This window comes from Camelina sativa, chromosome 7, assembly GCF_030686135.1.
Source record: "Camelina sativa cultivar CO46 ecotype springtype chromosome 7, ASM3068613v1".
Lineage (NCBI taxonomy): Eukaryota > Viridiplantae > Streptophyta > Magnoliopsida > Brassicales > Brassicaceae > Camelina > Camelina sativa.
This window is the reverse complement of record NC_141886.1, coordinates 23765025-23787821: the sequence shown is the minus strand read 5'-3', so window position 1 is coordinate 23787821 and position 22797 is coordinate 23765025. Positions and strand designations below refer to the sequence as shown.

The following is a 22797-nucleotide window of genomic DNA, read 5'->3' as shown; positions in this document are numbered from 1 at the left end:
GGCCTGTCAAGCCCATAAAAAGACCAAAGGAGTGTTTTTCAGCACGTGTCACGTGTGCTACACAATTGTGAACAATGACAAAAAACACCTCACAGACACATCATTACACCATTTTTTGTTTTTTAACGTATTTGCCCCATAAATAATTTTATAACGTATTAGTCCCATAATCATATCTTCTAATTAATTACTTAAACCACGCTAATGATTTTTAATCAATAAAATTAAAAACCCTAAAACCGAAACTTTCTCACTTCTTCTTCTTCTTCCTCCTCTGTCTTTGCGCTCAAACCAAAACCCCACACAAAAGCCCTCTTCTCTTTTGTTATCTTCTCTCTTCTGAAACTAGGGTTTTCTATTTCTCTGAGTGATGTGAAATGCTCGGTTAAGGAGGAAACGATGCAGAAGATTCTGTGCAAAAGTACTACTTGTTCAACCCCTGTTCTCTCTACTCCGGTGAACTCTTTCGCCGCCGGTTTCATCTCACTAGGGTTTAAGACCCCCGTCAAAAATCTCACTCCTTATTCCACTCCTAAACCTTTATCCACTTGTTTCTTCTCTACTTCCGCTATGCCGACGAAGACGGCTTCTATTTCTTCAGGCGGTGTTGGCTTCTCTGCTTATCTACAGAGGAGTGTTCATAGACCAGCAGCACCGGCGTCGGTACGGTTCTCAACAGCTGGTTACCGGGCTTGCCGGTGTTCAATCGACGGTCGAACCCCTAGTACGAACCGGGCTTGGATCGGTCGGACCGGGACGTGGCGTGCGTTTTTTCGCTCGGAGTCTAACGGTGGCTTAAGCACGGTTAATGCTACTGCTGACGCGGTGGTGGAGAGCGAGGAAGAGTCTGACGGAGAAGATGAAGAGGAGAAAGATGAAAAGCCTGTGAGGATGAGCCGTAGAAGTCGGAGTTCTAGTGGAAGTGGTGACTTTATCGGTAACCCAGATTTGCTGAAGATTCCTGGAGTGGGTTTAAGGAATCAGAGGAAGCTTGTTGATAATGGGATTGGAGATGTTGCTGAGCTCAAGAAGCTTTATAAAGATAAGGTATTTTTGAGAAAACTTCAATTTTGCAACTTGTGTGGGTTTTTGAGATAATAATTGAAAGTTTCATTCTTTGATTGATTTGTAATCTCAGTTCTGGAAAGCGAGTCAGAAGATGGTTGATTATCTTAGGAGCTCTGTTGGGATTATACATAGGAACCATGCGGAGAGTATAACAACGTTTATCAAAGAGAGTGTGGATGATGAGCTGAAAGATTCTGGCCCTGAACCTAATCTGAATGCAAAGAAACGTTTGACGTTTTGTGTTGAAGGGAACATTAGTGTCGGTAAATCAACTTTTCTTCAGAGAATAGCCAATGAGACGGTGGAGTTACAAGACCTCGTTGAGATTGTTCCTGAGCCAGTTGCTAAGTGGCAAGATGTTGGACCTGACCATTTCAATATCTTGGATGCTTTCTACTCTGAGCCTCAGAGGTATGCTTATACTTTCCAGAACTATGTGTTCGTCACTCGGCTAATGCAGGAGAAAGAGTCTGCTTCTGGGGTGAAACCTCTCAGGCTGATGGAAAGGAGTGTCTTCAGTGACAGAATGGTAACTTTGAAAGCAAATGTTTTAAAAAACTGATAGTTTTGGAATGTGTGATTGCAAACTTTAAATTTTGTGGAACGTGACATTCTTCAGGTGTTTGTGCGTGCGGTTCATGAAGCTAAGTGGATGAACGAGATGGAGATCAGCATCTATGATTCGTGGTTTGATCCGGTTGTCTCTTGTTTACCTGGACTTGTTCCTGATGGGTTTATATACTTGAGGGCGAGTCCAGACACTTGCCACAAGCGGATGATGCTCAGGAAACGAACTGAAGAAGGTGGAGTCTCGTTGAAGTACCTCCAAGATTTGCACGAGAAACATGAGAGCTGGCTTCTCCCGTTTGAGAGCGGAAACCATGGTGTGTTGTCTGTTAGTAAACCGTCTTTACACATGGACAGCTCTCTGCATCCTGATATAAAAGACCGCGTCTTTTACTTGGAAGGGAATCATATGCATTCTAGTATCCAGAAAGTAAGTAAAGCTACCTTATTTTTGTATGTTTGTGCTAGGAGTCTAGAGATGGATTTTTGCTTAGACTGGTTTATTTGGTTTCAACAGGTCCCTGCTCTGGTTTTGGACTGTGAACCCAATATTGACTTCAGTCTAGATATAGAGGCAAAGGCACAGTAAGTTCTTCTTACACTACTGTAATGTCACCATAACTTAATTGAAGAATCCTAAATCTTCTAACAGACGTTTTTTCTTTTATTAAAAGGTACGCACGCCAGGTTGCTGAGTTCTTTGAATTTGTGAAGAAGAAGCAAGAAACATCAACAGAGAAGAGCAACAACAGTCAGTCGCCAGTACTGCTGCCTCCTCATCACAATGGAGGTCTCTGGATGGGACCTGAAGGAAATCATGTCCCGGGACTCCCGCCTCTAGATCTAAAGGGGATGTCACTCTTCACCAGACCGTCCACGTGATTCACTGACTCTGTTTTCTGTTCGCTCTAAGGAGCATGTCAGGTTCTCGAATGTCAATAGGTTTGGTCGGCTTTCACATCTTTTAGGAAGAAACGTTATCTGCAGCTTTTGTCCACTTAGATGTAGTAACGAAACATGGTCGTGTTGCTAGTTTTAACCCTTTTGTAGAAAAGTTTGACGTCTGGATAATTTGCTAGGTATCTTGATGGTCCTCTTCAATTTCAGTTTTCAGTTTGGTTGCACATGTACTCTGTATCCAATTCGATGGTAGTGTGCTTATTATTGTCAATGCAATGTGCAAGGCTAATGTAAAATATACACGAAGAAAACAGTCTAAGAAAAGCGTTTAGTCATAAGAACGCGGCGTTTTCTGCCGATCCAAGTAGAGGTCCACAAGGGATCAGTAGCAACTACGTCATAACCAGCGTTTGAGTAGAGATTTCTAGCAGCTGCGTCGTCTTCATAAGCTCTTAGAGCAAGTAGCTTGAAACCCCACAAATAACACAAAACATCACATGCCTTTAACAATGTACTTGCCATCTTCTTTCTCCTTTGAGCTTTTGAGACGGCTAACCCCGAGACGTAAAGATATTCTTCAACACCGGGGAAATGACAAAGCACTGAACTTTCATTCTGAGCTGTGACGTCAACTACACCGACAACACTAGTGCTCGACGAAGTTTCAGCTTCGCTCGTTTGCTCCGCCACAAGACATGCATATCTGTCGCATTTTCTTACAACTTTACTAACGTTTTGATATTATACAAGTATTGAAGGAAATGAGGTTTGTCATTTGTTTTTTACCTGTCAGATGGTGAATTCTTTAGTTTGTAAAGAAGTGCTGAGAGTACCTCTGCCTGCAAATATCAAAATTAGCAAAATCCTCATACATATATCAAAATTAATATTGAAGCTTAACTACAGATTTAGAGAATTATGCTAAACAAACCTGAAAAAACAGAAAGAAGAAATCATTGAAAAGAGCTAGAGGGATGTGGAAAGCGTCGGCTTGAACAAGAGACACTCTCCTGATCTCATCCTCGTCGTCTGTATTCAATCTCCTCACGTCCCACCCGTGCTGACTCACCAGATACTTTAACTCTGTCTCAGCCGCATGATCATGAGTCAAACTCGTTAAAGACTCGGTTGATGCGCACCGTACTTTCACAGGAAAACGGCTCCAAGTCAGCTTCTCTTGATCTTTTCCCTGACCGGACCTTCCCGGATAAGAAAACTCTCGCCTAGCGGCGGAGTAGAGGCTCTGTTGCAAGTGAGCCATGTTTATTTTTCTAGCATTATTATTATGTTTTTTTTTTAAAAGAATCTTTATTGGTTTCACTTTCGTGCGTTTTTAATATGAACTGTAGAAGATAAGATACGCTTCTTGGTTGCTTCCATCGTCTGGTTCTTTTGTGGTTAAGAAATAAGAATCATCATCTCTAGCTGAGGACCATCGAGTAGATGAATTATTTCAGATTCTATTTTGCGCCACGTGGAGCTCCTATAACCCTACACTTAAGAGAGTTTGTCTAGAATTTTTAAATTTTGACTTCGTATGATTTATTTTTTTTTTTCATCTAAATTTTATTATTGAACACAGATAAAAAGTTAGAAGTTAAAACTATAAGAGGCGACAGACAACATGATGTCCTCGCAGTCATTAGACGATGGACTACTGAATGTCCCTAAGATCTTTAGTCTAAAGAAGAAAAGAAACCCAAAAAAAAAATGGATGCATATTAAAAGCAAACACCAAAACACAAATCTAAAAAGCAAAGTCACCAAAAACTGAAATCTAAGTCCTTGAACAAAGAGGCCTTTATAATGTAAGGAAATAAATTATTGAAATGTGAAATAATTTTTTAAAGCAAAAGAGGCCTTGTGTAAGAGAAACTGGGCCGGGCCTAAAAGAAGATGTCGTTGGCACGTGTGAATACTATCATCATCCCATTTTCTCAGTCTCTCCTCTCCAAATAGATTCGCCGTAAAAGTTTCAGAGAAGTCGTCTCGTTCATCTTTTTTTTGTTGTTGCAGTTTCTCGATTAGTTCTGATCATGGCGTTGAGCACCAGCATCAGATCTGTCTCTAAGATCATTGCTTCTTCCGAAGCATCAGTCTCCAGATCTGGTCAGTACTCAATAAATAACATCTGCTTGATTGGTTTCTCATTTCTTTTTTTTTTTTCCCCTTTTATATAGTCTAGGGTTTTGTTTTGATTTCTCAGAAATTGAAAACTCTGATTGATTTTGGTATAGCTTCTTTTTCATTGTAAGGATTGAGATTTCCATGTTCCCGATGTGATTCTTCGTTCGATTTCTCAAGCGTTTTAAGTTTTGGAATTCAAATTTTTGTTTGAAACGCATCTCTGCTCGATGGTTATGAAAAGGCTGTGAAATTGTTATCAATGAAATCTACAAATGTCTATTAGGGTGTTTAACATGTGCTATAGATGAACCTATGCAAAGTGCTCAATTTGCTTCTGAAATTTTCATGTTCATGCTTTGATATAGGTTTGTTTAATCGGTTAAAGACTCCATTATTATGCAGTTACGAGATTTTCATGTTCATGCTTTAGTTATGTATCGTAGCAGCAAGGCTCTACTAGTACTAGGATCAGCTTGTTTTGATGTATTTCATGAAATTGAATGAGATATATAAGATGACCCTTAAGTGTCTGATGATTGGTACATTTCAAAAACTTGCTGAATGTTTCTTTGTTATCACTGTCAACAGTGAGCAGAAGCTTCCACTCGACTGGAGTTAAGAAGATGAGCGGAGGGCATGGTCACGATGAGCCATACTACCTCCACGCTAAACACATGTACAATTTGGACCGCATGAAGTTCCAAGCTCTCAAGATGTCTCTCGGTGTCTTCACTGCTTTCAGCATCGGTGTTGGGGTTCCTATCTTTGCTGTCGTTTTCCAGCAGAGGAAGACCGCCTCTGGTTGAAGTCACTCAGGACACTTTTGTGTGTTCCCCAGCTTGAATAATTTGTATGATTCCTCAAAACTCTGCTTTTGCAAGAGAGTTTCTTGTTTCTCCCTTTGGATCTTAGCTACAAGTCTTATTGTTATGGTAAAGTGTTTGTTTTCCCCCTAATTCTTCCTCCTTTTGCTGGCAGTTCAATACTGCAATAATGATAATCCCATATGAATATTTTTTTCTTACTTCTTTTGGAATTGGAAATTATGTTAGAATAGTTTTGTGTCAATCGTAGAAAAATCTCGGAAACGCCAAGAAAGACGCATCGAAAGAGCATAACCAGATGTGATAGAAGGGAGATATTCCCAGAGGAAGAAGGGCCAAGGCTTCGGCTTGTTGTTCCCCAAGTGGAATTAGGGTTTCGCATTCTATGAGCCACTCACGACAGTAGAATTAGAAATGCAGGATGAAAAGCAGAAGATGAAGAACTTGAGGACGAAGCGTTTTCATTATCTCTTTCTTCTTTACCTTAAGATTTCTGTTTTCCAAAGTCGATGGCTTTTTCTTCTTATATGTCATCTCATCTTATAATTTTCCCTTGAACTCGCCTGGTCGGTGATTGATATTGGGGTTCCGGTGAAAGAGACACGAGATTTTCGCCGCTTCTTCAGTGCAAATTTGTCAAAATTTGGGGTCACTTTGGAACATTGACAAAGTACTAAACTTCAAATATTTAGCCGCTTCGTCAGTGCAAATTGTTCAAAATTGGTTTTTGGGAATTTACGGCTGCTGGAAATTTAAAATTGGTTTAGTGATTCTAATTTCTCAGAGATGATGGAGTTAGTGATTCGAATAAAACAAGACCAGTGAGACAAAGCCCACACCAATTTCGCATACCAAGGGTAAACGGAGTGTAAAGGAAGATGTATATTTGTATTCCTTGGAAGAGTGTGCTTCAAGTAACAACATCATTGGTTTCGTTAGAGCATCAGCATGCTGACAGCCTGACACGCGAACTGTATTAGCTCATGTATTAGTGATAGTCCAATGCAAAATTATCACAACAAAGAACTGGTTGAGTAATTGATTTGACATCAAGGTTTTGAGAAGCCAACGAAGCACCAAAGTCGCATCAGCAACTACCCGATACTTTGCTTCTGCTTACCATATAATCTCTAGGGCTCTTCACAGCTTTCAGCATTAGTCTTGGGTTCCTTTCTTTGCAGTTGTCTTTCAACAAAGGAAATAGGCATCTGGTTTGAGTCCCTCATGACGCTGTTGATCTCAGCTTCTGAATTCTCAAACTCTGCTTTTGATCCATATGAATCGTAGAAAGATCTCCCAAAATTCAAGAAAGATCAACATATTCACATATCTATTAATCAAAAGCTCACAATCAAAAGAAAAGATGAAATCCACAAACACACACACACAAAAAAAAACCCCACAAATGATGTAACAAATATGTTCAAAAGCTTAGAAACCACATCTTTGTCATTCAGGCATGGTAGCATTCAACTGCCAAAACATGTTTTAAGACTGGAGTTGCTAACCACAAAACCGCAGATCGCGAATCTTTAAAACGCGAGTGTGGTCGATCATCAGAATGACCCATGAGGTGGTCTTATCACTTTTTATCATCACCACCATTTTCACTAGCTTGAGTTTGGTTCGGCTCTTGATGCTGATGCTGATGCTGATGTTGATCCAGAGTCATGGCCAAACCATCGCCTCTACTACCACCACGCATTGCAGCCGCCATGTTGCTCTCCGCCACTCCTAATCCTAGCTGTTGACCTCCCAACATCATTGACCCCATTGGTGCAGTTACAACTCGTCCTGACCCAGCCGGATAATTCCCTGGATTAAACGCCCACATCTGGTGACCAGGCTGCTGCTGCATCTGCTCCCTCCCACCCGAACCACTCATCGGAAGCATCCAGAACGCACTTCCTCCATTAGTAGTCCCAGGCGCAACCGCCCACATAGGTTGCGGCACCACATTAGCCGTCGCAGCAGCACGACCCCCCTGACCTAATTCTTGATCCTGAAACTGACCTTGTTTCTGAGAACTCCCACTTGGTTCAGCTCCAGAACCACTAGGCTCCTTGAAGTAATCTTCTCTATAAGACTTCACTAAATTACTCGGAGCTCTCTCCGTCGACATGATCGGCGGATACATCTGATGATGAAACCCGAAAACAGCCGCCGCGTTCTGAGCGGCTGCTGCTGAATTAAGCAACTTCCTAGAAGGATCAACCGATGATGATCCGTTGTTAGTACCGTTACTATCCTCATACAGAGACATTCCGGTGGTATGAAACGAGGAGAGTGGCGAAGAAGCAGACTTTGACGGCTGAGCGAAGAGGGTAGAGCCACCACCGCGCAAAGAAGCGTTAAGCGTCGAGAAATTCGCCGGAATCGTACCGGTACCCGTTGAAGCGATGATAGCTGGCTCGGCTTGTTGGAGAAGCCACTCGATGGTTTCACCATCGGATTTATGACCTAACTCTCTCGTCAACTGGAAAACTCTAGCGGCGCACATCGCCGGCATACGGATTCGCCGTCCACGGCCGTCGACTTTAGTGTGCCGATCTTTAGACGGCTTTTTGGCGGCGGGTTTAACAACGGCGAGAGCGGTTCCTGAGCTTGTGCTAGTTGAATTAGAGGTGGAACTCGTCGTCGTTGACATAGCTCCGACGAAAGGAATCGAGTGTTTATCACCGGAATTAAGCTGAAGGGTCGAGTCCGAAACACCGGAATTCTGATTCGTGTGGAGCTCCATCTTCTCCAAGAACCCTTTTTAAAAAAAAAAAAAACGATCTTTAGACAAAACCCATGTAAATTCCGAGTCTTGACATCGAATCAGAAGCAAGTGACTGTGGAAGGAGAGATCTAGAGACTAGACTAAGAGAGGAAAGCTGTGTGCTTGCTTTACTAAAAGAAAGAGAGAGAGAAGAGAGAATGATTGAGTTGAGTAGAGAGAGAGAGAGAGAGAGAGAAAGAGAAGGATAAAAACAAGTGGATATGAATTGGTGTGATTGCAGAGTGAGGAGGAGGAGGAGGAGGAGGAGGAGGAGGAGGAGCAAAACTAATCCTATTCTCTCTTTCTTTTTTTCAACCTTTATTGACTTATTTGTTTCCTCTCTCTCCTTTGCTTACACACACTGTTCTGTTCTTGTTTCTTCTGTCTCTCTCTGCTATTAACACTGCTTTTGCCAATGGTTAACTTTCTTAATTATGTTGAAATAAATAATTATTTAAATGGAACACACTCTTAAAACGAGCTAAATCGTCCATTTCATCTGTAATGGAACACTCTTAAACTAATATATATAGGTTTTATTATGATCTTTTGGATTTTGAATGATAGATGTTACACACAAATTATGTGGTAGTTTTAACTCTTTAATTTAGGTGTAGATTGTTTTGATAAAGAATACTACGTGATGTTTACTTTTAGTTTAGCACTTGTGGTGTAAACGCGAAGGAGAGAGATCCAATTTTCAATTTTGGTTATTTTACATTTGAAATTATACAAACCACGTTGTATATATAGCATAGATTATATAGACTATAGAGTCAAAGAAATTATATGCACCTAATTTAGGTTAATAATTATTTTAGTGAAAAAAAAAGAAGAAGAAGATCAATCAATGTTATTATAGTTGATTATATCTTGGTGGTTGCTAATACTGATCCACTCACCATTTTTTAAAAGGGATTGTTTTATTTTTGTCGATAAAGACGTTACTGGTGAGCGGTGATTCATGTTAATCACTCTCCTTCAACAACCCGTTATTAGCCTTCTTTTTCATATTCTTATTCCCTCCACATGAATAAATAAAAAAGCTACATCTTTGATATTTTCTTTGGGAGCAACAGTTTGATTTTGATTATTTTTGTAAAGCTTTTCTTTCATACTAACCAAAACACACATACGCATGTAGTACTAAAAGGATCTGTTTTGTGACTCATCACTATTATGATTTATTAGCTCAAAACAGATCATTTTTTAGTTTAGGGGATTGCTATATTATGTCCACAGTTTATCACCAATTTTTGGATTTCAAGTTTCAAAGTCCATGATACATGGCAAAAGTAAACAAAACATAATTTACCGTTTTTCCCACCAAAATAATTTAAACAAACAAAAAAAGGTTAAATGGCCTAAAATCAGGAATAAAACAAGGACAAAAAAAGCAAACTCGTTGACCCTGTCAAGCACAAAAGTAAACAAAGTGCGATCCAATACTTTTTTTTTTTAGAACTATGATGTTGGATCATGAATTTCAGAGAAAATTATGATTACTTACGATTCTTTTCCCTAGTTTTTATGAACTAAGCCGAAAATATTAAGATTAGAAACCCCAAAACATTAGGATATATCATATATATATATATATATATATATATCACAGTATCAGGATATGCTCATTTTGTATCTAGCTAGCTATCTAAGTATCTATCGCTTATGGGGTTCTATTTTATGGATAAAGAAACACAAAGTAATTACTTTGTGTGTATAGAGGCTCATAGAGTTTCACCTGCTTTTCCATTAGTCTACCTAAATGCACTGAAATATTCTGTAGAAGAACTTATATTTTTTAAATAGACCGTAGCTTTGAGAGTTCACTATTTTTAATTCACATAGACATATTCAAAATTCCAAAACATGCATAACCTAACACAAGTATCATATACAGTATTGGTATTAGTAACATGCGATTTTATTGCGTTTGACGTAGTAAAGGTACCCAAAAATCACTGGAAGTGTGTGTGGGGTTACAGACCTACATGATATTAATCGAATGGTCGTTCTCTGTTTTTTTTTTAAAGTATTCTTTTTCTAATTCGTTTCTGTCGGATTGTGTCTTGTAACTTGTAAGACTTTGATAGGTCAATGGTCAATAGTCAATGGCTCTTTCTACCCCCGTCCCCTTATTACCTGGTGGTCGGTATTAGACTATGGTACCAAAGTGATCCCAAGATACCCATTCTTGAATTTTCCACATAAAATAAGTTTCGGAGTAATGAATATGTTTCGTTTTTTGTTAATGGTAATTGTAAAAGGCGCTACAATAAATTAAAAAATGCACATCAAGTCCAAGAAGAAGATCTTCTAAGAGGAGGTTTCATATGTTTCTCTTCTTCCATTGAGATCATTCCCACATGCGTTGGATCATCCATCATCATCTTGGCTACCAAATAGCCAGCGGTCGACCATGTCTGAAATTTCCTTGCCTGTTTTCCGATAAACCTTCCCGACTTCCCGTCGTAGTACTCCGGCCATCCATCTTTCAACAGCCGTGCCTCCGCCAAGTCTATTGCCCGTCGTGCTATTTGTGGCCGTCCAACCTTTATGCTAGCAGCCGTTAGCAACCATAGAAGCACTACATTTTGCATATATCACCCACATGAGATATACACAACAGTATTAGTTAAATGATTATATAAACGAAAAAATCAAAAATAGTCAAATGTGCGTATAGAAGAATGACATATTCTACTTAATAAACAGATTTCAAGAGTTGAATATTGTATTTCACTATTTTTTTTCTTTCGACGGCAAAATAATCCCAAGAGGCATCGGATTCCCAAAATAAATAAATAATAAACCATTCTACTATATCTAGTATTTTATAAGAAGTACAATATTCTTCACTCATGTCTTGTTGACTCTTGCATATTCTATCTTATTTGTTTTCATTCGTTTATTTTTTTTTGAAAGTGGATGACATAAACATATTCCCAATCAAAATTTATGTGATTTATATATCTATGACTTGTGAAAGAAGGTAACTCACCTGGCCAAGAGCCTCCGTTGTGGTAGCTCCACCTTGTGTTCTTAGGGTCACAACCAGTGACAATCCGCCACTCGTGGCTGTCCATCGCCGGGTAACATATCTTCAACGGCATCTCTCCAACAAGTTCCTCCCACCGGGACTCAATCAGGTCCATGATCGCATTGGACTGCTCAGGCGTGGCCAAGGAGGAAAGAATTGCAATACAATTTCCCAACGCAAACCATCTGAAATCCATGTGGGCAGGACCTACGTTTCCTACGAAGTAGCCACCACGGAGAGGCATGAAGTCGAAGATCCAATCAGGGATAGACTCAGGGATGACGTTGAACTTGTTTACTGCGGTGTGTGAGTATTCTTCCGTCTTGTAACGGTAAATGTCATTAAGCTGCTGGAGATCGAGCCAAAAGTAGCTTCTCATGTGGAAGCTCAGCGCGTGCAGCCGCTTCACAATCTTGTCCATGAACTCTTTACCCTCGGAATCGTGTTTAAGCATAGAGAGTGCAGAACGAAGAGCCATGAAAAAGAGGGCTTGGATCTCTATCGGGTACCCATAAACGCCCTACAATAAAACATCAAGTTTAAAGTAGCTTGCATGACTTTTCAAATAGTTTGAGACATAGGCAAGAGGAGGAGAGCGATTTTACCATTCTCCGATCAACCATGGAGCAACCGTCAGCGCAAAGCAAAGTCGGAAAAGTATCAAAACCCTCAGCGAGACACAAAGATAGAATGAGTCTCATTCCCTTTTGGCAGTCGGGTCTTTCGGCTAAAGAATGGTCTCCTGTAGACTTAGTGTAAGCTCGGAGGAGAATGATCCACCAAAAGCCGGAGTCAACTGGAGCCACCCTCCCAATGGCACTCTCTCCAAAGTCAGCTATGATGGTATCCGTCTTCTTGATAGGGTTATGGAGAACTTTAAAGCTTGCTGGCATTGCACCATCACCAAGCTTGAACCTGTCGATCCTTTTTTCTTGTCCCTGGATGTGAAGCGTCTTCAGGAGAAAGTTCTTCACAATTTCGGGCTCTCCTTTCATTAGAAATGCTAGAGCGCTCGGTACAAAATCTCGTACGAATACCTTACAATTGACAAAAAAAAATATTGTAACGAAGCAAAACATTTATATATTGGTTATAGTTTGGCCAAAACGTCTCACTACTCCCAACATTTAGAATATATATCGTAAATAATCATCGTTTGTAAATTTCACAAATAAACTAGAAAGAAACAAACACAAAACCATACCTGATCATAGTTCAAGACCTCCTCGGAAGCAGGGTCGCAAGCAGCAATAGTTCCTACCGGGTTTCCCCGGAAATAGACCTGAGATCGGCGCAGAGCCTCCCAAGCTTCTGTGACCATTGGGTTAGGATCAAACGAGTCTTTTATGGAGAATAATGGAGTATCCCAACCACCAGACCTACCGTCTAATGAGTATGCACTGTCATACAGGCTTAACGACATGTCATCGTATGATTTTTTCCGTTCTAGTTTAAGTCTTGGCCGGTGAGGCAGCCGAGACAGAAGGTCTTCATCCGTCATTTTGGACATCGAACACATCGAGCTCACAGGTCGAATCCCTTCTCCTCCCTTTTTTTCGCCATTTTCGCATAGACAGCTCATCGAATACACCGCTCGTAGCACGTCCCGTTTCTTTGGCCGGTCCATGGAGATAGCTAATTAACCTTGGTGAACAACAAAAACTTTGAGAACGTTTAAGAGAAAGAAAAAAACAATTGACGTTAAGAGAAGGAACCCATATGTATAGAGAGAGATCTAGGAAGCTGTCAAAACGTTTTGATTTGAGCCTAGGCTTGTCGCGGATGGAAATATCTCTCACCATATCAAATTGATTTCTATTGCTATTTTCTTTCTTTCTCTTTCTGTACTTCTTGTGCATATCTGTTATGTATATAATATATGGTGAATTTAAAGAAAAATTAGTTTAATTAGCTTAAAAATCTAGCATTTAATGGATAACACTAGAAAGACACATGTATGTAATAATTGTTTGATTTACCAAATGATTTTATGAACTACACGTTTGTGTATGTCATTTAATTTTTGTCTATTTACTACATTTACAATAAGGAACTTTTTCCCACAAAAGAAGTACTATATTTTCAGTGTTTTATTAACATTATATCAGAAACAGATCATGAGATACATTTACAGAATCAGAAACCGCTCTAAATGTAAACAATCTCACACCTGTAAAACCACCGGCGGCTTGTCAAACTCCGGCGTTCTTCCCGCCTCTTCTGCTAATCTCTTCGCACAACCGACACGGCAACGTATCAAGACTCACTGCGCGGGTTTTCCCATAGTTCCCCACTAGTCCACACCGCCTCCACGCGTGGTACTCCGAGTAAGCCACAGGATCATCACCGAGCCGTTTCACGTACGTAGCCAATTCCTGCATCGAGCTGAATTTGCTACCGTCGATCACGGAATGCGGAGGGACAAAGTCTTGCACGTTAGAGGCCCCGAAATATATCGGAACAGAGCCTGAGTCGAGCGCATAGAAAAGCTTCTCGGTCACGTATGATTCAGTGACTGTGTTTTCGATTGCAAGGACGAACTTGTAGTGTGACATGGCACAGTGGAGGTGAACGTACCATTTTGGCTCAGTGTTGGACTCGGCAACACATTCTGGATACATAGAGAGCGCTGCGTCCAAGCCACCGACATTGTTTAGACACTTACCGAAAGAATGGTGGGGAATCAGGTCGAGTAGGCTCTTTGCGAGACGGTCTCTGTGAGGGAGGCATCTTGAGGAAGACCAATACACCAGAACATCCTGTGCAATGGTTAACAATCGAATTAGACAACAGAGGAAAATGAAAGAGAAATGCATATTGAATTGGAGTTTACTTACATTGTTTTTATGTGGAGAGATGTGGTAGTTTCTGTTATTATGAAAGAGCGCACCCGCGTATGTTGTTTGGACATCGTCATTGGCATGGTAGCTGATGAATATATCTTCACGGCCTGAGCGTTTTCTTCCGGCTTCTAGCTCCATGAACACACGGAGCGGGTCTCCAACACGTCTCTATGGAAACAAAGCAATAATCTCAGCATCAACAGGATCACATTATTTGAAAGCTCACCTATTGTGACACTGAAGGATCACACATCATATTTGATAGAAAATGAGACCATATTAGATTTTAATTTCCCCTGAACATCCAAAACTATGCCCCACTTTCCAAAATCAATACACAAGAAGCTCCATCTCCAAATTGGTCAAGACAGGAAGAGCATTACAGAAAGTTTTTAAACCAAAATTCTTCAATCATATAAGCAGTCATAAAAACCGGACAAAAACAAGAACTTATAGTGCATACTTTCGTATCTTTGAGTGAATCCCAAAACCAAAACATCTTCTCTAGTAGCTTGAATTGAAAAAAAACCACCATAAACACTCAATAGTGAACCCTACCATAGTCCTCAAAAGCTTCAAACTAAGACGTGACAGCACAATCAGATACATAAAAATGCAGCTCTTGAGACTAATCCACAGATATTCCAAGAATTGATATCCTAAACACACCACAAAAGAGCTAGAGTGCAGCAAACATCACACGATCACATCCAATTTGGGGCAGAAATAACCTAACCTGTCCTAATCATCCAAATCAATAAACTATTCTCCAAAACGCATGCTTTAACAAACAAGTAATTTACCTGAAGCGGAGGAGTTGTGGTCTCAAACAACAAAGCATCAGGTGAATCAACCAAAACCGGTGATTTAGTCCACAAACAAGTCATCCCACATCGACAAGTATACAAATTTTCCAAATTATCCGGAATCCAAGTCCACCCTTTAACCAAAACCTTAACATGCTCCATCTTAAGCTTACCACAACCCAACCCACCACCAGATACTTGTAAAGAACCCGAACTAACATTGCCACGGATCGAATCCTTATGATTCTCCTTAAACCGAGCACAACCCACTCGAAAGTCCCATTTTTTATAAGCTAAGAGGACTTCACTGAACGGATCCGATGTTGAATCAGGTAATTTCGTTGCCGGGATCGAAGTTGAAGCAGCTGGGAATTCTAAAACGCCTGTGAAAGATAGGATTAAGAGAGTAAAGAACATCATTAGTAAAACGGCGATAGCGTTGAGGTGCCTCATTGGCATGGTGAGATTGATTCCTCAAACCACCGGAGATCCTCGACGACGCCGGAGTAGAATAGTCCGGCCGACGGTGGGATGAAGCTTTTGTCTTCTTCATTCACTTTAAGCGTAGTCAGTTCTTGGTCCCAGTTATCAAATTACCAAAATCTAAAAGATACTGGACTCTTTATTGGGCCTAATTGGTATTATTAATATGAACTCTATATTGGGCTTTATAATTACAGAGTCGTATACTTGATTGAACAAGCAACAAGAGAGAAACGTATATACACTATTTATCGGGTATTACCCGAACCGAACCCGAAGAACCGAAGATACCTGTTTATACCCGAGAACAATTATACACGATATCACACTATCACATATGAATTGTTTTGCGAAACGTGGTATGCTCAGTTTCATTTGTTTAAGATTTCATGGTATGCTCAGTTTCATTTGTTTAAGATTTAGTTCATTGTTTCTTGTTGAATTTGTTAGATTATACAACTGTTTGTACAGTTATATTTCAGGTTTTTTGGGTTTTGTGGGTACATTTCAGGTTTTTGTGGGTACTTTGGATATGTTCGAGTAGGTACTATCCATAACCGAATATATTTTGGATACCTTACAAGTTTCTTAAAGTCAATACCTAAATAACCCGAACCCGATAAGAACCGAACCTGAATCCAACCCGAAATTATATGAACACCTGTTCGGATCCTATATTAGTAAACCCGAAAAACCCAAACCCGAATTACCCGAACCTGAACCCGACCCGAACACCCAAATGCCCAGGCCTATATACACATACATAGCTCATATTTTTCTACAAAGGAACAGAGTTTGTGTGTATTGTGAAAGTATTAAAAATCTCTAACCTAAACCCGAAAGATGTTCATCTCAACCAAAAGAACTATAAAGAGCATCGTTACACACACACACACAAGCACCACACGTAAGTTTTCGTAGTAAAAACTCAAAATGCAAAATCAAATAATCTTATATGACCAGGAAGTGCAGAACCAAGACCGCTTGTTGTTGTTGATTTAACAGTCGGGAAGCGAGTTTGCAGAGGCGTATGGAGAGAAAGTTCCGGCTGATTCACTGTAACGTAGTGGATGGAACTGATAATTCGATGATCCAGGCAATGCAGGTGACGCATTGCTCGGACTAGGCCTGTACGGTGACATGTACCTCGTGTTGAAAGGGGAGATAGTCGGGTATCCCAGTGACTGTGGAGAAGCCATATGGGAAATGTATGATGGTGATGGTGATGGTGATGGTGATGGTGATGGAGAAGCTCCTTGTTGCCTGAGATCCACAGAGCTACGACTTACGCTTATTGGAGGAGATCTACGGTTAGAGTAAGACTGGAAAGATTGTCTGATATATGATGAGCTCGCGTATGCGGGAGAGAAAGAAGGTAATGAGCCCATCGAAGGACCGATCAATAGCGCGGATGATCTGACGGAAGAGTGTAGAGAGGAAGAGTTGAAAGACGATCCAGCGGATGAGAGCAATGGCGTGCTCTCTGAAGCTGGAGCCTCGCCTGTGCTCGTTCTTGCATCTCGTTTGCATACTGGACAGAACGTTCTCCAAGAGGTTAACCATGAGTCAACACACGCAGCATGAAACTCTGAAAACACACACACACACACACACAAAAGCAGAAACATAGATTCAGATTTAGAATCAGAGAAACTCATAATTAGCTGTTCCCAAGTTACTGTATTTTGTAAAACTCACTGTGGCAGCAAGGTAAGAGCCTAAGCTTGTCTCCAACAGTGTAGTCTTCGAGGCAAATAGCACAAGTGAATGCAGTAGTGTTGTCTTCGTGGAAAGAACTGAATACAAGAGTCGGCATTGCTTTAACCAAGCGGCGGCTCATCCCGTGGAACTCACGGACTCGAGAAGACCGAGATGTTGTCCGCCTTCTAATACGATGCCTACGGACAAAGAAACAAGTAGCGAGAACAGCAGACATTGCTAGCAACGAAATGAATGAAACCGCCATGATCGACCACGCAGAGTTCTCAAAACTTGGAATCAACCAAACTTTTGTATCGGGGAAACCAGCAGACTCCTTCAAGGCTTCTCCCGTTTCTTTAGTGACGAAGACCGCATGAATCTTTATACCACCCGAGTTACCTGCCACTGAAAAAAACAAAAACCTCAATGTTAAAGCCATCAAAAGACCAGCAGAGACATTTGAGAAACAAATAGGATCAGAACAGGAAACTAAAGAAGAGGAAAAGGCTCATACTTGCAATCAAGGTTCCATGGTCTTCACTGTTATAGATAATAGCAGCTTTAAAACCAGCTCTCTGAGCTTTTCTCACTTTCTCTTCAAAACTACAACCTCCTCTTACAATCAACACAAAAGGAAGGGTTTCATTAGAGCTACCCTGCTCTGGTTTATTCATCAGATTCTGACAAGCATCAAGAGGCTCAGCTACATAAACCACTCCAATTTCACCTGTACCCTTCACTGACGGAGCTGCAAAAAACAAAAAAAAAATCGCCAATTTAGCAATAAAACATATTAGAAAAAGTCTCATCTTTTTTTTTTCAATTCATTACCCTCAAAACTAAGTGCGTTGACCCAATTACAGAATCAAAACCATCTAATTTTGGAATCGATTCATTACCCTCAAAACAGAGGAGGGGTAAGTAAGATCAAAGAAGATAAAAAGAAACTAACCAAAATTAGCTTCGATGTCATCGAAAGAGAGAGTGAGGTTGTTCCTGATGAGAATAACTTTGGCTGAAGCTAAACAAGAAACAGTGAAAACGTGTAAAAGTAGCAGTAGGACCAAAGCACGATTCATCATCGTCCCTAAAACAAATCGAAACGAACAAACAACACAAGAAGAAAAAAAGTTTCGATTTTTTTTTTCGGTTTCTGGAAATTTTGGCGATAAGGGTTTCAGGAAATTGACACGTCAGCTTCCATTTAGATCACAAATTCTAAACCATATCAAAAGGAAACCAATTTAAAACACCCCCCGACAAGACTCAGATCGTTGAATGGGGTAGTTGAGGAGGAGGAGGAGGAGCTTTTTAGTTTTCTGGAGATTTTTAGGGTTCTTTCTTGAGCCGACAGAGAGAAAGAGACAAGACAAAGAGAAGAGATTTGGAAAGCTAAATTTACTTAAAAAAAAAAAAATGTTTCGTGTAATAAGATTTATCTGGAATTCTCCGATTCGAGCTTTGTTAGGTTACTTTGTCAGCATTTTTGTATATTCGCATCTATCACCGGATGATCTGATAACTGATGAAACTTTAAAATAATTATTTTTAAAAATAGTAATTTACAAAAGTGGAGTCATCAGCTCATGGTTTTTGTTTTCGTGGATCCGTTTGGTTGCTTCGTTTGGTTTATCAATACCACTCATTGGTTTCGTATTCGTGGATCCATTGGTTGATTGATTCGTTTGGTTTACCATTACCGCTCGTTGGTTTTGTATTTGTGGATCCATTGGCTTGATTCGTTTGGTTTACAGTTTCCACTCATTGGTATGCAAACAAGCCCGGTCCACAGCATAACCAACATAAACCAAGGCTTGGGGTGAAGAATTTATAAGCAATTTGTCAAATATTTGTTTTATTTTCTGATATTTTATTTTACCGGCTCTAAAGATGTTTAAGGTTTGATCATATAGAAAAAAGAAAACCATTTATAGCAGTAAAATCACACACAAGTTAATGGTTACCTAATTTTTTAGAGGAAAAAAGTTGTCAATTTTGTCATTATTAAGTTATACCTACTAGATGTGTTAGGTCTTTATCTTGTTTTGATGTTTTCTTCTCGAATAAAACAGTCAACCAAAGAAGTGGAAAGTTGTATTTTTAAAATAAATTTGAACAAATCCTCCAGATAACTTGTATCCGTTCGTAAAACTCTTGAAGACAGCGGAACATGATGGTCCCCATTCTATCATTTAATAATCATTATAGTTTTTAATAAAAATTCTTATCCAAAACCATCATACACATACATAATCAGCTCATACCTATTAATAATCGTGGCTTTGTATGCATCAACCATTTTGATTACGAGTTTAACTAGTGTGACTGTGAATTCTTCAATTGAAACTGAACAATAATAATTCACTTTTTGTTTCTTAACCCTTGTAAGATTCGTTATCACTATGTTATCTGACTTTTATATGACAAACACAAAATGAATTAAGTCTTCTTTTTACAACGTCGGCCTTAAACTAAGCCCATGAACTACATAACCTAGGGCCCATTTTGTTAATTGAACCTTTAGTTCGAGTTTCGAATTACAATTTAAGTTGCGACAACAAAGCACATTTTCAGAATAAGGAGATTGAATATCCACTACATGAACATGTATCTTGTTTTTTTTGATAAACCCTATCGGCTGATCCGGTCAGCCTCGGTAAAAACGCACCGAAGTGCTTCAAAGTGGATTTCTTCCCGAAAAGCCACCACAATGTCTGTTCCGAGTTTGAAATGCTTTCCGACTAATGTCAGGGGATAGTCAGACCGTCTGGATTTCTGACTACTAGGTAAACCAATTGGGCCAAAGTCCAACTGACAGACTTCCCACACAACTATGATTTTTGTTTCCAGGGTGGATCGAACTTGGGTTAGTTCCTTTCAACCTTTCCCTAATTCTCCCTTACCACTGGACCACAACTGTGCGGGCATGAACATGTATCTTGTTTGCCAGGAATCATATAAATCTTGTTATTTTATTCTTTAGTTTACTTTATAAATTTAGATTTCTATATTTATGAAATCTATATATCCCAAAGATCATCTAGATTTGATCTAATTTAACCATAAACACTTTCTTAGAGAAGAAGAAACAAACCTTGATCCATTGCTTGATTATGTTTGATGATGGATCCAAGTCTTCAGTAATTGATTTTATCTTCCCTTACTCTTTATTGCTTTCATGTGATCGTTGATGAAGAAGATCATTAATCTCTTTTATGGTGTGTATTTAGTTTGGTAGTGTTTCTCAATTTATGAGAACACAACCGTTGTAGTAACAATTCAACAGCCACACATATATATACATGTATATATAGTCACCTTTCAAAGAGTTGTACTGGTTCATAATAGTACCCCTTAATAATGCATAGATTTAACATATAAATGTATATATATATTACTTATATAATATAATTAAGATAAGGGAAGAGGGTTATTAATATATCCAAATTCTAATACACTAATAGAAACCGATTCATTACGGTATCGTCTTCGATATGTTAATATAAACTTGAACTTTATTATTAAACCATAAGACACGTAAACCACATAGAATATAAAATATTCTTACATACTTATGTGCTACACTACAATGACTGTGTAGTTTTTCTTCAATGAGATGTAGCAGTTTAGATCAATCATCAAATTGTTGTGGATTAGTGTTAGGTGGTTCTAGTGTCTTATGTTCTTGAAAAAAAACTTATAGATCTAAAAGGTCTATCTGTTTGTATTAGTACATATAGCCTAGTTATGATTGATGATTTGTATTAATAAGATCTCTATTTGTTTTTGTACATGTAGACTAGTGATTTGTATTAATGCGATTTTTCATTTTAACGAGTTAGTGGGGAATTCAAACCCGTATAGTATTGATGACTGAACGGACCTAGCTTCGTTATGATTACTATCTACTATCCCACTATCCAGACACCCCTCGTAAATGTATGTTACGAACTTTATTAAATAACCACCGGCTTATGCTTTTGTTGTAGAAAATACTCTAAGTGAAAGAACAATATCAGCTTGTTTGTCGCTCAAGAATCCTGCATTTTCTTGGATTTGATGCCTTCACAATATAACTGGACCCTGCTTCGTGTGCTTGATTCATATTTCATAGATCTATATACAATTTATAAAGTATATTGATTTCCATGTGCTAAAGAAGACATGATCATGGTGTCTTTAGTCGCAAGCTATCTACATATCTCAATCACTTATAGCGGTCCATCTTGTCTCATCCGAATTCCATTTATTATGTAAAAGTATGCACATGCCCACACACACACACACACACATATATATGTGAGCGCTGAATATATATTTACATCTATAACTTATACCACTTATTTGACACTTCAGAATCTGCTAGGATACAAATAAACCGAGATGTTTTTTTTTTTTTTTTTGATGATTTCATCAATTTTGGTAGATGCCAAATGTATTCATGATATACTGTTATTTAGGGATTTACATATTGTTTAGACTATTTGCGTTATAATATTCAGACATAAGTCAATAATTTAAAAGGCACACACGCGAATACATAGCAGACAATGATGAAAGGTAATAATGTACTAAACTACTAAATAATGTTCATATAAAAAAAAAATTCTTTTTGGGTTGTCAAAGAATTAAATTATGTCTAATAATGTTATTAGAAATAGGTAATCATTAATATCCCACGTTTTTTTAGGATTTAGGTTCTTTGGCTCCCCACTAATTCGGTAATTCCTCTCAGTGCTCCAGCTCCAAACTTACTTAGTTCTAACGAAAACAGAAACCTCAAACAAAAAAAGTTCTTAGCAAATTTCATTCTTATTTATTTGTTTATGTGCATTTACTTTAACGAACAATATGATTTATACAAACAGGGATTAAAATATGAAGAGAAGATAAAAAAGGAACAATCCTGCAGTGGCGAGTATTCTAATAATTTCCAATACATTGCAAACTGATATTTCACAAATCTTAAGTAAACAAAGACAACAACAGGTACAATTGTACAAACCTATGGGGAATAAGTTCCCACCTTGAAGTTTTGACATGTTTGAATTGCGTGACACATTTGTCTTATATTTAATCCAAAACAAACTATTATTTTATATTAATTTGTACGCTAAACCAAACAGTTTGATATAAATGTTCATTATCTATCTTAAGCATGATCAAGACATGTTAACTACAGTCTTCAGCGTGGGACATAAAATGTCAACAACTATTCAAATATTACATCATCTGAGTTGCGTAGCTTTCAGATGTAGAAAACAGTATTTGTGTATACGAAACTATGAAATGTCACTGATATTTGACTATTGACTTCATTTTTTCACTGCATACTTGCATATAATGCGTAACAGATATTAGTGTATTTGTACTACATACTATTTATTTCTTCGGGGTCCCTAAAATTCAATCACACAACCTTTTTTTTTTTTGACCTCAATCACACAACCTTATAACCACACACTAAATAAAGTTAATAGAGCACAGGCCTAATTCACACATGTATAAAAACAAACGCAAATAAATTCTCCATAAATATTGAACAAAAAAAATATTCTCAATAAATGAACATAATGTGTTTTTTAATACATTTTCTTCATATGTTGAATCTATGATTATATCTAAAGTTATTTCAGAAAAAAAAACTACTTAGTGAATTTGAAAAGAACTTTCTATT

General features: G+C 38.8%; 7 protein-coding genes across 7 annotated transcripts; 2 read left to right on the top strand and 5 right to left on the bottom strand.

The window, feature by feature from the left end:
- The first annotated feature begins 111 nt into the window (after window positions 1-111).
- Window positions 112-2806, top strand: LOC104701871 (uncharacterized). Its single transcript, XM_087456833.1, has 5 exons — window positions 112-1047; window positions 1139-1597; window positions 1688-2065; window positions 2153-2220; window positions 2310-2806. Exons 1-5 carry the CDS (start codon window positions 400-402, stop codon window positions 2515-2517), a joined length of 1761 nt encoding a protein of 586 aa, XP_087312959.1. The 5' UTR covers window positions 112-399; the 3' UTR covers window positions 2518-2806.
- LOC104701872 (GCN5-related N-acetyltransferase 10, chloroplastic-like) lies at window positions 2769-4307 on the bottom strand. The gene is made up of 3 exons (XM_010417629.3): window positions 3467-4307; window positions 3322-3374; window positions 2769-3238 (listed from the first exon to the last, which is right to left on the bottom strand). The coding sequence occupies exons 1-3, from the start codon at window positions 3794-3796 to the stop codon at window positions 2851-2853; spliced, it is 771 nt and encodes a 256-aa protein (XP_010415931.1). The 5' UTR covers window positions 3797-4307; the 3' UTR covers window positions 2769-2850.
- LOC104701865 (uncharacterized) lies at window positions 4173-5686 on the top strand. Its single transcript, XM_010417621.3, has 2 exons — window positions 4173-4644; window positions 5251-5686. The coding sequence occupies exons 1-2, from the start codon at window positions 4572-4574 to the stop codon at window positions 5466-5468; spliced, it is 291 nt and encodes a 96-aa protein (XP_010415923.1). The 5' UTR covers window positions 4173-4571; the 3' UTR covers window positions 5469-5686.
- A 1102-nt stretch (window positions 5687-6788) lies between these two features.
- Window positions 6789-8831, bottom strand: LOC104701864 (transcription factor TCP22). Its single transcript, XM_010417620.3, has one exon. It carries the CDS (start codon window positions 8224-8226, stop codon window positions 7069-7071), a length of 1158 nt encoding a protein of 385 aa, XP_010415922.1. The 5' UTR covers window positions 8227-8831; the 3' UTR covers window positions 6789-7068.
- Window positions 8832-10446: 1615 nt separating this feature from the next.
- Window positions 10447-13148, bottom strand: LOC104701863 (putative alkaline/neutral invertase F). Its single transcript, XM_010417619.3, has 4 exons — window positions 12492-13148; window positions 11893-12324; window positions 11249-11807; window positions 10447-10834 (listed from the first exon to the last, which is right to left on the bottom strand). The coding sequence occupies exons 1-4, from the start codon at window positions 12912-12914 to the stop codon at window positions 10542-10544; spliced, it is 1707 nt and encodes a 568-aa protein (XP_010415921.1). The 5' UTR covers window positions 12915-13148; the 3' UTR covers window positions 10447-10541.
- A 193-nt stretch (window positions 13149-13341) lies between these two features.
- Window positions 13342-15957, bottom strand: LOC104701862 (alpha-(1,4)-fucosyltransferase). Its single transcript, XM_010417618.3, has 3 exons — window positions 14934-15957; window positions 14125-14298; window positions 13342-14046 (listed from the first exon to the last, which is right to left on the bottom strand). The coding sequence occupies exons 1-3, from the start codon at window positions 15393-15395 to the stop codon at window positions 13480-13482; spliced, it is 1203 nt and encodes a 400-aa protein (XP_010415920.1). The 5' UTR covers window positions 15396-15957; the 3' UTR covers window positions 13342-13479.
- A 306-nt stretch (window positions 15958-16263) lies between these two features.
- Window positions 16264-18764, bottom strand: LOC104701861 (receptor homology region, transmembrane domain- and RING domain-containing protein 2). Its single transcript, XM_010417617.3, has 4 exons — window positions 18073-18764; window positions 17635-17868; window positions 17118-17525; window positions 16264-17007 (listed from the first exon to the last, which is right to left on the bottom strand). Exons 1-4 carry the CDS (start codon window positions 18200-18202, stop codon window positions 16418-16420), a joined length of 1362 nt encoding a protein of 453 aa, XP_010415919.1. The 5' UTR covers window positions 18203-18764; the 3' UTR covers window positions 16264-16417.
- Window positions 18765-22797: the final 4033 nt, after the last annotated feature.

Excerpts from the sequence above, each read along its gene's own strand:
- LOC104701871 (XM_087456833.1), top strand. The coding sequence starts at position 400 with ATGCAGAAGATTCTGTGCAAAAGTACTACTTGTTCAACCCCTGTTCTC. Across the intron at positions 1,598-1,687 it reads GTGTCTTCAGTGACAGAATG|GTGTTTGTGCGTGCGGTTCA; the intron begins GTAACTTTGAAA and ends GACATTCTTCAG. Across the intron at positions 2,221-2,309 it reads GATATAGAGGCAAAGGCACA|GTACGCACGCCAGGTTGCTG; the intron begins GTAAGTTCTTCT and ends TTTTATTAAAAG.
- LOC104701872 (XM_010417629.3), bottom strand. The coding sequence starts at position 3,796 with ATGGCTCACTTGCAACAGAGCCTCTACTCCGCCGCTAGGCGAGAGTTT. Across the intron at positions 3,375-3,466 it reads TCTTCTTTCTGTTTTTTCAG|GCAGAGGTACTCTCAGCACT; the intron begins GTTTGTTTAGCA and ends TGATATTTGCAG. Across the intron at positions 3,239-3,321 it reads AAGAATTCACCATCTGACAG|ATATGCATGTCTTGTGGCGG; the intron begins GTAAAAAACAAA and ends AAAATGCGACAG.
- LOC104701865 (XM_010417621.3), top strand. The coding sequence starts at position 4,572 with ATGGCGTTGAGCACCAGCATCAGATCTGTCTCTAAGATCATTGCTTCT. Across the intron at positions 4,645-5,250 it reads AGCATCAGTCTCCAGATCTG|TGAGCAGAAGCTTCCACTCG; the intron begins GTCAGTACTCAA and ends CACTGTCAACAG.
- LOC104701864 (XM_010417620.3), bottom strand. The coding sequence starts at position 8,226 with ATGGAGCTCCACACGAATCAGAATTCCGGTGTTTCGGACTCGACCCTT.
- LOC104701863 (XM_010417619.3), bottom strand. The coding sequence starts at position 12,914 with ATGGACCGGCCAAAGAAACGGGACGTGCTACGAGCGGTGTATTCGATG. Across the intron at positions 12,325-12,491 it reads AGGTCTTGAACTATGATCAG|GTATTCGTACGAGATTTTGT; the intron begins GTATGGTTTTGT and ends GTCAATTGTAAG. Across the intron at positions 10,835-11,248 it reads CAACGGAGGCTCTTGGCCAG|TGCTTCTATGGTTGCTAACG; the intron begins GTGAGTTACCTT and ends TGCAAAATGTAG.
- LOC104701862 (XM_010417618.3), bottom strand. The coding sequence starts at position 15,395 with ATGCCAATGAGGCACCTCAACGCTATCGCCGTTTTACTAATGATGTTC. Across the intron at positions 14,299-14,933 it reads CCACAACTCCTCCGCTTCAG|AGACGTGTTGGAGACCCGCT; the intron begins GTAAATTACTTG and ends TTGTTTCCATAG. Across the intron at positions 14,047-14,124 it reads TCTCTCCACATAAAAACAAT|GATGTTCTGGTGTATTGGTC; the intron begins GTAAGTAAACTC and ends ACCATTGCACAG.
- LOC104701861 (XM_010417617.3), bottom strand. The coding sequence starts at position 18,202 with ATGATGAATCGTGCTTTGGTCCTACTGCTACTTTTACACGTTTTCACT. Across the intron at positions 17,869-18,072 it reads TGACATCGAAGCTAATTTTG|CTCCGTCAGTGAAGGGTACA; the intron begins GTTAGTTTCTTT and ends TGTTTTTTGCAG. Across the intron at positions 17,526-17,634 it reads CCATGGAACCTTGATTGCAA|TGGCAGGTAACTCGGGTGGT; the intron begins GTATGAGCCTTT and ends TGTTTTTTTCAG.